Source organism: Eumetopias jubatus, unplaced genomic scaffold (genome assembly GCF_037043125.1).
Source record: "Eumetopias jubatus isolate StellerSeaLion01/CBP00866 unplaced genomic scaffold, mEumJub1_p1.0 scaffold_3, whole genome shotgun sequence".
Taxonomy (NCBI): Eukaryota; Metazoa; Chordata; class Mammalia; order Carnivora; family Otariidae; genus Eumetopias; species Eumetopias jubatus.
In genome coordinates, this window is record NW_028274809.1 from 61,014,086 (window position 1) to 61,026,299 (window position 12,214).

At 37.4% G+C, this 12,214-nt stretch overlaps 1 protein-coding gene across 4 annotated transcripts in view; it reads left to right on the top strand.

The window, feature by feature from the left end:
- METTL8 (methyltransferase 8, tRNA N3-cytidine) overlaps positions 1–12,214 on the top strand; it is a 176,702-nt gene that overhangs the window by 61,558 nt on the left and 102,930 nt on the right. For all 4 annotated transcript variants that reach the window (XR_003612358.2, XM_088021640.1, XM_028123646.2 and 1 more), the window contains exons 5-6: positions 7,903–8,273; positions 10,296–10,345. Coding sequence is in view for 3 of the 4 variants with exons in the window: in XM_088021640.1 (XP_087877766.1) it covers positions 7,903–8,273; positions 10,296–10,345 (421 nt within the window). In the remaining variant the exon portion in view is untranslated. The remainder of the gene's footprint in view (positions 1–7,902; positions 8,274–10,295; positions 10,346–12,214) is intronic.

The following is a 12,214-nucleotide window of genomic DNA, read 5'->3' on the forward strand; positions in this document are numbered from 1 at the left end:
GTGGCTAAGGTTTGCAAGCACAGGTAGCTGTGGACACTGAGCTAATGAGACAGCTCTTAGGCAGCGAAGGGGGCACTTCTGCCCTGTCTTGTCCTCGGCCACCATCGATGACTTACTTTATCCTCTGGCCTTGTTTGCTCTTCATCCTTAACTTATCCTAAGCATGAATGTGTCCTGGAGGGTGGACAGGAAAGAAGAGCACCTTGATCCACTCCAATGGAACCATTCTATTTTTAGGAGCTCCAGCCGTGCAGTTCCAGAGTGGGATATGGCCAGGGAGTGTTGGCGTTGGATTGGTGGGTGCACGCCCGTGGCAGTTCTTCTTACCAGTCAGCCAACATTGCATTCCTTTGCAGGAACTTTGTCACGCTGCTGCTGAGGAAGTGTAACGTTGCTTCTTTGCCAGAAGCTGCACAGGCATACTTTCCACATTACTCAAGCTTCTGCCAATGGCCACCTGGTTGGGACAGTGCATCAAACCTAAACAGAACTAAAAGTTATCAGTCATCTTAATTCATTTCCAGGAAGTTAAAAATTATCTACAGTATATTTCCTGATACGAAAAACCAAGGATTTTTTTCATGCTCTCTTAAATATTTGTTTAGGACATAAATAGATGAGCAGTGCTGATAATGTTCCCTTAAAGTGCTCTGTACGAGGCTGCCTATTTTGGCCTATTTATGTTAACAATGAACTTGAGTGAGGCTAATGAGAAGGTTATTTTTGGGCCTTGGAAACCGCAGTAAAGGAAAATGACAGTTCCCACAGAACCATAGTGCGACTGAAATAGAAAGGTGGTGACTGGCCTCTCTCTATACAAGCAGGGAAAGCAGGCTGGAGAGGACTGATGATACTGCTTTGAAGCATTTGGTTTGCTTATTAGCATGTCCAGTCACTTTCTAAGCAAGTTTTCTGGCTGCTGTAGAGACACTGAACTAAAGATTCCATTTTAAAATGGCTCAGACTGATGGAGGTTTCTGCTGGGTCCCCAACCTGGCCCTGGAGCACGACTCGGTGCAGTGGACTTCACACACGTCAGGGAACCAGCCCAAGGAGAGGACCCCACCATGCGGGTGACAGTGACCACGTGTAAGCGAGGGTGCAGAGTGCAGCAACTGAGGCTTCTGTGAGGTTGGCAAAGAAAGGGAACTTTTGTGCTGAGGAACTGTATTGAGAGTAAATACCTTCCCAGCCACCTGCCGGGCTCCGCCAGGGATCAGAGACCTGCTGGGCTGCAGAAGCCCTGGGCGAGGCTTCCTGTTTGATATTTAGCGTCTCTGATGAATACAGGTCAAGGTGAATGGATCCGGTTAAAAGCTCGACTCGCAAACTTCCTGAAAACCCAAAGTAGGCTCTGACCCGTTTCTTATTCTGTGCCTCTGGTAGTTAACCACCATCTCTTCTTATCCAGGAGAGTCCTAAGTCTTTGAAAGAACGCGTTTTCTCCCATCACAGAACATTCCATTTGCAGACATTATACAGCACAAACACTGTCTGTTGATCTTATCTCACGAATTTTAATGCCACTGGGAGGAAACGGTGGTTGTTCTGCCATGCTGGCCTCCTCTAGCACACTTCTTTTGGTCTCTGCATGTGTCACTCTCTCCTGTCACTCCCATTTCTCATTTCACACCTATTGTCTCAGATGTTGTGAGAACTGAAGTCAGGAAACACCCTCACAGTTCTGAAAATAAGAGCTTAAGCATCACCAATAGTACAGTCTTTTGCTGTGAGATGGTTGACATTTCATTTCTGTGATTAAAATGTATAACATCCAAGTTCTCGTTAGCAATTTTTCTTTCACTTAGATGCCCAGATTAATCATTTTAATTCCACATTTCCTTTTGGTAATTTCTTTTAAATTTTATGATAGCTCATATTTCTTTTAAAAGCGGGTTAATTCAGAGAAATAAGGAAAATACATTTGGCAGTTTTTGAGTTAACATGATTATATTTTATTATTTCCCGAAAACATCTCCAATGTGTTATATCTCAGCTGGTTATTTAGAAAATGTAATGGGTTCTTAAAACTTAATAACAAAAGCAGCTGCTATTTTTACTTTAAAATATTCTTGCAAGGGCGCCTGGGTGGCTCAGTTGGTTAAGCGACTGCCTTCGGCTCAGGTCATGATCCTGGAGTCCCGGGATCAAGTCCCACATCAGGCTCCCTGCTCAGCGGGGAGTCTGCTTCTCCCTCTGACTCTGCTCCCTCTCATGCTCTCTGTCTCTCATTCTCTCTCTCTCTAATAAATAAATAAAATCTTTAAAAAAAATTATTCTTGCAAATAATTACCTATCTAGGGTGAGTTATCTATGTCCAGCAAAATGGTAAAAAAATTCCACTATACCTTACCTTGTGAATTCCTTTACCACTTAAAAGTGTCCTATGTAAAAAAAATAAATAAATAAAGTAGTTGAAAGTTTTGTATGCTAATAAATTTAGAGTACTTGTTTTAAGTCAGCTTTGGTTATTTAAAATTTCCTGCATTACTGTTAGAAGTATACTTTTCACAGGGCACCTAGCTAGCTCAGTAGAGCATGCGACTCATGATCTCGGGGTTGTAAGTTCGAGCCCCATGTTGGGTGTAGAGATTACTTAAAAATAAAATCTTAAAATTATATACATACACACACACACACACACACACACACTTTTCATAAGAGTTTTCTTTTTTTAAGGTTTTAATTATTTACTATAGAGAGAGATTGAGAACATGTGCATACACAAGAGTGGGGAGGGTGGGGAAAGAATGTCAAACAGACTACACACTAAGCCTGAGGCTGGGGCGCAGCAGGGGGCTCGATCTCGCGACCCTGAGATCATGACCCAAACCAGAACCAAGAGTTGGATGGTTAACCAGCTGAGCCACCCAGGTGCCCCCAGAGTTTTTTCTTAGGTACAATGAACTTTTATCAGTGATATGTGGAAATTTCCAACTTTGAGAGCTCTGTGTTTGCATATTTGATGTGCAAAAATAACTCTAAATCGCTTTTTGTTACATTGTAACAGGATAATTTTTCATAATTAATATTAATCATATCGTATATGGCAGATACATAAATGGTTTAATTCAGTTTCTTAGTTGTGATATTCAATGTGATTCAGGGTGAATTCTGAATATTTAAGTATAGTTAGTGTATCACATTCCCTCTTCCCCTCAGCAGTATTGAATTTAATAAGTGAATAATTGAGAATTTGCTTCATCTTTCTGTGGTTAAACACGTCACTACATCCCTTTTACTGCCATTGGCATAGACCAATTAATCTACAGCCTAGGAAAATGAAAGGAAAAAACTGCTTCTCCAAGAAAAATTGATCATTAATATACCTGTTTAGAAAGTCAGTTGGTAAAAAAAAAAAAAAAGTTGGTTGGGGGTGCCTGGCTGGCTCAGTCGGGTAGAGCACGTGACTCTTGATCACAGAGTCATGAATTTGAGCCCCATGTTGGGGGTAGAGTTTCCTTTAAAACAAGCAAATAAGTAAATAAATCAATAGAAAATCATTTTTTCAAGATTAACAAAGGGCAGATTTCTCCATGCTATATTTAATTTTATTGGCCTGAACTTGAGATGAGTTAACACAGGTTGAAACTAAGTTTTTCTCTTTTTTTTTTTTTTGCTTTGTGTTAAAGATTTTATTTATTTATTTCACAGTGAGAGACAACGAGAGAGGGAACACAAGCAGGGGAAGTGGGAGAGGGAGAAGCAGGCTTCCCGCCGAGCAAGGAGCCCGATGCGAGGCTCGATCCCAGGACCCTGGGATCATGACCTGAGCTGAAGGCAGACACTTAACAACTGAGCCACCCAGGTGCCCCAAAACTAAATTTTTCACTCATGGTCAGGAAAATAGCTTTTCCACTTCCCCTTATCACAAATACCTTTAAAGTTCAGGAAATTAACTCATATGCTCAAGGTGTTTACCTTGTCTCATAACCATAATTGTGAGTTTGATTGAGCTTCTGTGGTGTCTCAGAAGCTGTCACACCTTACTGGGAACTATGAGTTGCCAGCACTGATTGAGATAACTGCTGAAAGCACAACTTAAAAAGCAAAGAACAAAAAAGTTCCAGCCCATTAGCCTTCACCCCAACCTATGCTGGGTGCCGTTTCTGTTTTGTTTCTATCCCTCAAACCAATCTATTCTCACAGAGCATTTTATGTTTCCATTGCTCATCATAATTTCATCATATAATCTTGTATAGTTTATATTTTATATAAATTAAATGGTATTTAGTTAATTCTGCATTTCTGATCTGTTTTTATGAAGGTTCCCTCCAATCAGCATTATTTTTACAGTTTAATCATACTGATTATGTCATACTGGGGTTTTAATTTCAATTTGATGCTTCATAATGAGAGGAAACTACAAAATCAGAAAAACAGGTTATTTTCAGAGATGTTTTGAAGGGGTTTAATATTGATTTTGTGTTAGGTTGGCAATGTAGTGTAATGGTTTAGAGCATGAGCTTTATTTATTTATTTATTTATTTATTTATTTGAAGTTTATTTTTTTTAGTAATCTCTACACCCAGTGTGGGGTTCGAACTCAAAACCCAGAGATCGAGAGTCACATGCTTTTCTGATTGAGCCAGCCAGGCACCCCAAGAACATGAGCTTTAAAATCCAATAGACGTGGTCCAGGTCTTGGCTCAAGCTAGGTGACCTTGGATAATTGTCTGTCTCCTCTGACCTTGAATTTCTCTGTCTGTAAATTGGAATAATGATATGTCTAAGAGGTATTATTAGGATTATATGGGAAAAACATCCAAGTAAAGCATTTGACATGGTATCTGACACATAATAAACACTCAATATATGTTATGGTTGTTATTGGTATAATGATTTATGTTTGTTTGTTTGTTTGTTTGTTTCTCCTAATTCCTGGAGAGTGGGAAATACCTGGAATAGTCTGGGAAGTACACATTAGCAGCCCTTAACTATGGTCTTCTCATAGTAATCAAATCCTTTTTAAAGACTGCATCATCTAAGGTTGAATTTAGATGCTTGATATATTTGGAATCTGAACCAGACTCCAGTCACCTTGCTGCACGTTCACCTTCTTTACAAGCTGTAGAAATTAAAACAGTAGTAGTACAGGCTCCTATTTAAGATAGCAATCCAATCCAAGATTTTGTAGTTTGTAGAACTGACACTGTTTAATGTTCTCCATAAATTCATGGGGTTCAATAAGAAAATACATAGACTTCGAACATAGAGATTCCCTAATTCAACCCCTTATCAAACGAGGAAACTCCATAGGCAGGTTGAATGAAGCATTCAACTAAGATTCTGTTTTTGTGTGATAAAACTTTACAAAAGAACGAACTACCTAATAATCATTACATTGTTACTGTCACTCTAAATTTTCATCTGATTATTATAAATCAATATAAAATAAATTTTAGAGTTGCAGTCAGTATATATCAGGTCTGTGTGAATGTTTTCTGTTACTATCATTGTCCTTTAAATTTTCATTGCTGTGGGGCGCCTGGGCGGCTCAGTCGGTAAAGCGTCCGTCTGCCTTCAGCTCAGGTCATGATCCCAGAGTGCTAGGATCGAGGCCCACATTGGGCTCTCTGCTCAGCAGAGAGTCTGCTTCTCCCTCTCCCTCTGCCCCTGCTCCTGCTCTCTCTTACACACTCTCTCTAACAAATAAATAAAATATTTAAAAAAATTTTTTAATTGCTACGGAAGATTACTCTCTTTTGACTTGCGTGGCTTGCTTGCTCATTTGTATGTTGTTGAGTATTTATTTCCCACTTCTTCCTATTTTAAATAGCACTGCTATGAACATCTTTTATTTCAAGTTGCAGTCCTGCTATTTACGCCCTTCCCCCCGGTTAATTCCTAGGGGAATATTTCCACAAATTAATTGAGGTGTCATACTATATTCTAGTTACTGATAGGTTCAAACTCACTTCACAGTAGCTTGGTATTGAAAACTCAGATACTAGAGATTTGACTAAATGTAGTTCTTCTTAGGTGGTTGCTTTTTATTAAACAGAAAGATTTTTTACCAGCATAGAGTGAGTTACAAAGAGAGCTTTTAAGGTAAAAGGAAAAAGGTGTGAGAAGACCCTGGGGAAATTTGATAGTTTCCTAATTCCTCCTGAATCTGATTTCAGAATGTTGTTTTATTTTCTCACACAGTATAGCAGGTACACTCCAGTTCTTAAAAGTAGAGATAGAACTATTCTAAAGATAATATATAACATTTTTAGATTAACCATAAATGGGCTTCCTTCCATTAGCACAGATGTAAGCATGTTTTGGACTTCAGCTGCACATAATTCTTTTGTTACAGAGATGTACTTTCATTTCTCAGACCTTAAATACAGATGGGAGTTTCTGTCTTTATAGCAGTGCTGCTGCCAGATACGATTCAGACTTGATGGGAAGGAAGTCTTATGGCCGGATGGGTGGAGATCCAGGTACAAGGCCATAAAGATAAAAATGGGGAAAAAAAGGAAAACTATACAAGGTTCTGTAACAAAGATGAACCTGACTACAAGCAACTGCTTATTCTGAGGGTTGGGGCTTCTTTAAAATTATGAAAGAAATGAGTCCATTGTTTTTATTTGTAATTTAGTTTTTTGGGGGATAGTCATTTCATACAGATCAAAATTCAAATAATTCTTTTACAAACCCTGGCCCCCAGCCACCCAGTTTCCCTTCCCTAGAGGCAGCCAGTATTATGAATTATGTGATTTCCTTCCAGAAGTATTCTGTATATATACAAGTAAATATGTGTGTACATGCATTATGTTTCTATGTATGCACACATGTTCTTTATCTTCTTTTTTTTCCTAGCAAATGACTATGTCATAGACATACTGTTCTACACTTTGCTTTTCCACCCAACATTAAATCTTGAAATTATATCAATAGAAGGTCTTTTTTCTTTTTTGAAAGCACTTTAAAAATGTCATGTGTCTATATTGGGTGAGAGTAATTCTTAACCCAGGGATTAGGCCTGGTGTGTAGTAGTGTCCAAGAAATGTTTGCTGAGTAAAGGAGTGAGTGAATTAATTATTTTATTAATTTAAGGTACAAATAAAAAGAGGCAGAAAGCTAAGAATTGTCTGAAGTTCTGAGACTGTTGACCTAACCCTGACCCTGGGACAGAGGGAAATCTAAGGGATAACATCATAAAATGCAAATTTCTTTTAAAAAGGCATATCTCTTTAAGGCTTCATACTAGGAGATGTCAGTAGGAGGAAGAGATTCCTCTGGAGGTGGCTGAAGAATGGGACTACCCCTAGATTCTGGGAGCCCTGGCCTCTCGTGACAGGGCTCCAGGACCTGGAACAAGTGGGTTCATATCTCTGTGCTGTTCTTTGTTCAAATGCAAAACAAGGGAGTTGGAGTGGATTATTTCAATGGGCTGTTCTGGCTCTAAGATTATGTCATTTATAATTCTGCAGTTTCCTGTCTGATTACCAATTTGCTCAAGATATTCGTCATGTTGAAACCGCATTTATAGCGAAATAAAAAAATGAGATGTCCTTTCTTTAAGATAATAAAGAGCCCTACAGGTTATTGGTGAAAATGTGATTATTAAGAATTCCAAGATTTAGACTATAGAAAGTAGTTTGCATTGATTATATTCCTCACAAAAATTTATTGGCCAAACTATAAGGCAGAAGCAGATTTATGGGAATAGGATCTAATACCCCACACATTAACACATTTTGGGAGAATCAATACTCTGTAGTTTTAACCTGTAAGAGGCAAAAAAAGTCAGATAACTCATATTAAAATTATTCAATAGTAAATGTAATTGTTATAAATGATGTCTGTAATATATTTAACAGCATTTATCAAATATATTTCGTTATTAAAATAGTAACTAATAGTAAACAATTCAAAGTAAAATAAATCTTTTTTTCCTCTTTTTTTTAGTTAAGTATGAGAATGAAGCTAGTAAATATTGGAACACATTTTATAAGATTCATAAGAATAAGTTTTTCAAGGATCGTAATTGGCTCTTGAGGGAATTTCCTGAAATTATTCCAGTTGATCAAAAAACTGAACAGAAGTTGCAAGAATTATCATGGGATCCTGCAAAAACTAGTGCTGCCGATGGTTTCTCAAGAACACGCTGCCCTCCTGTGCCTGAAGAAAAAAATCATAATCAGAAAAGGTGTGGCTCATCAGACAGGCAAAGCCAAGCAGGATCACAGTTTTCCAGCCTAGACTCTGAAGAACACAGAAAAGGACCTCTGAAAACAGAATTGTTTCCCGGGAGCAACGCCACTTTCAGAATCCTAGAGGTCCTGTCCGGCTGGGGCAAAGATGGGGGGGGGTGGGCAAATAACTTTGAAATGTACATTCCATATGACTTTATGAAAATGATCAAATCTAACTAAATAAGTGTTCCGTATACTTCTGTGCATAAAAAAATATTTGAGGGACTCATGTCTATCATCAGGTTCTAAGTTTGGGTTTTAATTTTTTTTTAATTTGTTTTCATATCTAACTTAAAGGCAGTTTTAAAGATTTTATTTATTTATTTGACAGAGACACAGCGAGAGAGGGAACACAGCAGGGGGAGTGGGAGAGGAAGAAGCAGGCTTCCCGCTGAGCAGGGAGCCCAATGCAGGGCTCCATCCCAGGACCCTGGGATCATGACCTGAGCCGAAGGCAGATGCTTAATGCACTGAGCCACCCAGGCGCCCCTTGAAGGCCGTTTTAAATACCAAAGTTTTGGCCTTAATTTCTATCTCTTTCTATTATTAACCCTTTTTAAGTGAAATAGAAATAAATGAGATATATAATTAGCTGCAATCCAGTATAGACTTTGACTTTCTATTTTTAAAAATAAATCTCTTCCTCCTGGTTATAAAGGTAATATATATTGATTAGAGAGTTTGCTAAGGAGTAGATAAGAGAAAATTATCTACCACATACGAGGGAGTTAACCACGCTTAACATTTTACTGACTTTTCCCCTTTTGTTTATACTGTTTTATGCAGTTGAGCTACACTGTACCTGTATTTTGGGGTTTTGCTTTGTTTCTATTTTAACAGCATTTATATTATATTATATTATATTATATTATATTATATTATATTATATTATATTATATTTATTATAACAAACAACATAAGCAGTTTTTTCTATCTTAAAAATTCTCTATAAATATTTTCATGGTTGCAAAATATTTTTCTATAGAAAGTACTTTAATTCTGCTTATCTATCTTTACAATACTAGTCTTTTAAATTGTTTTCAGGTTTTCTACAGAAAATATCTTTGGGTATAGACCTTTCTGTGTTTTCTTTTATTATCTTGGGTTAGATTTACCGGCTCATAATTTATTTTAAAATTTAATGCCTTTAAAATATATTGCCAAATCACTCTCTAAGAAATTTTATTAATACCAATTCATGGCAATATATGTCTGTTTCATCATACCCTCATTGGTTAGAATATTCCTATTTTAGGGGCATCTGGGTGGCTCAGTTGGTTAAGTCTCTGCTTTCAGCTCAGGTCATGATCCCAGGGTCCTGGGATTGAGTCCCCGGTTGGGCTCCCTGCTCAGCAGGGAGTCTGCTTCTCCCTATCCCTCTGCCCCTCCCCCCTGCTCTTGCTGTCACCCTCCCTCTCTTTCAAATAAATAAATAAAATCTTTAAAAAATATATTCTTTTTTAAGTGCTTTCCTCCTTGACAGATGAAAATTATACCTCGTTTTAATTTGCATTTCTTTGATTGTTAACTAGGTCACATAGTTCTTCAAATGTTTAGAAGCTATTTGCACTTCTTTTATACTCTGTTTCCTTTGCTATTTATCTGTTATTTTTTTTAACTACTCTACCCTTTTACCAAATTTATTGCCAATTTTTTTTACATTGTGTTGGTCACCTTTTAATTTCGTTTGAATTTTGGTGTGTAAAAATTTTAAATGTTTCCATAGTTAAATTTGTCAGTATTATTCTTGTGACTTATTCCATTGCTTTTGAGTTTAGAAAACCCTCCGACACCTAAGGGGCACCTGGGTGGCTGTCGGTTAAGCATCTGTTTCGGCTCAGGTCATGATCCCAGGGTCCTGGATTGAACCCCATGTCCTTGCTCAGCAAGGAGCCTGTTTCTCCCTCTCCCCCTCCCCCGTTTGTGCTCTCTCTCGCTCTCTCTGTCAAATAAGTAAATAAAATCTTTAAAAAAAAAAAAGAAAACCCCCAACGCCTACAGATCCAGTACATTTTTTCTAGTTTTTTTTAAATAAAAAAATCTAACATTGGTGAGGAAAATTTAACCTTCTTTTCATGATGCTTGTTTATTCTTTTGATTTTTTAGGTTGGCTGTGGTGCTGGAAATAGTGTTTTTCCAATTTTGAATACTTTACGGTGAGTTTTAGTTTTATCTTGCAAAATTTTACATATGTATGGGGCATTAAGAAATTCTGGAAAAATGTCACGTATATGCCAGTAGTATTCTTGTTCGCGTATAAACAATGACTTAAACAAATTTCAAAAGAATTGTCTTAGTCTTAGTGTCTAATTTTATGTGAACTAGGAATTACTCTGAAAAGAGTGTTTCACAGCCATGGGTTGAAGTAATTTTTTAAGCTTGTGTGTGCATGGATGAGAGAATAAGAGCAAGAGACTTGACCCTTCCACTCAGCTGCAAATTGCTAAACAGATCTATTTGTTCCCCCAGGTATGGAGGTGCCATTTTACACTCAGAGAATTGAATTTAAAGCTTATACTTTAACCCACATTTTATTTTGTCATCACTTCTGGAACCACACCCAGTGTAAGGCCTTCCTTTGTCAAATGATTGTCTCCAGACTTGAAATTGTTTAGAGGTAACAGCAACTAACCCAAAGACAAAGAAGCAGACATAGATGATAGGGATGGAGGTGTTCTCCTGATGCACCCTTCCTGTTCACCACCTCACATATATGTTGTAGTATCTCCGTGATGAGGACAACACTCCTCACAAAGTTTTTTCTAGCACCTTTTACCAATGGCTGGTCTTTTTTTTTTTTTTTAAGTTTACACAATAGCTTTCACATTATTTTTCCATTATAAAATTGACATGAGCGCATTGCAGAACATTTCCATTAGAGGAGAGGGGGGTGAGAATCACCCATCATCCCCATCATCCTAACATAGCTGCTGTCAGCGCATTTGTTATAATTCCTTTCAGTCTTTTCTCTGTATGTATTTTAAATTTTAATGATGCTATTTTTTTAGCTTTTCCTTGTGAAAATGTAAAAGCATTCAGAAAAGTAAAGAGTAATACAGTGAATTCCCATATACCCACCACCTCAATTTAACAGTTAACACAATGCCAACATCATGACACTTTATTTTTAAATACTTATGATGTAGCTCCAAAAAAATCAGTACATTCTTTATTACTAGTCTAAGCCTAACATAATAAATAGTAATTCCCTAATACCATTAGATTACCAGTTAAAGAGGCCAAGCAGAAGTGATGGTCGCAAATTTGCAGTTCTGAATGACCTTTCTCTTTTTGTATTTATTTTCTTTGTTTTCCCTTTTCCCCATTTCTGGGCCAATATTTCCTGCTCTTTTACACCACATACCCAGTTTCCTTCAACCCAGTAACCTCTGAGCTTACAATACACATAAATTTACTACTGTGGCAATTGATAATGTTACCTTATGATCCATCTCAAGGTATTATTTAACATATCATTTCTTTAAGTCTTGTCTCTCCAACCACTGCATATGTTCCTTGAAGTAAAAAGCATATTTTACCCGAATCTGATTCTCCAGGTAGCCTAACAGTGTAATACAGATACTTAGAGCACAATACATAGTGACTAATATCTCTGAATTCCCACTTGTTAGTTCTATTTTTCCCTCTTTACTTCTCCCTCCAATGAATAATTGCATGCACTTACTTCCTCACTCCCTGATACTTCTCGGCTGTTTTTTGTTTTGTTTTTTTTTAATCATTGTAGCTTGATAACCTAAGATAATTAATTCATTTTTAAAAGGCAACCAGTGATTAGCCTTCCAAAGGGAGAATTAGACTTTTTTCCCACCTAAGAAATTATGTTGTATTACTTTTGGAGAGTATAAGATTAATGTCTTACATTTTCTGAATATTTTACCAGAATTAGACCTCTGGAATTGAGAGGTCATATCATTCTCCAAGGATCATTTAATGCTTAAACCCCCTGCCAAGAGAGTGCTTTGTGGTATGGTGGTAGTAGTGATATTTACATCTGCTTGCTGGGA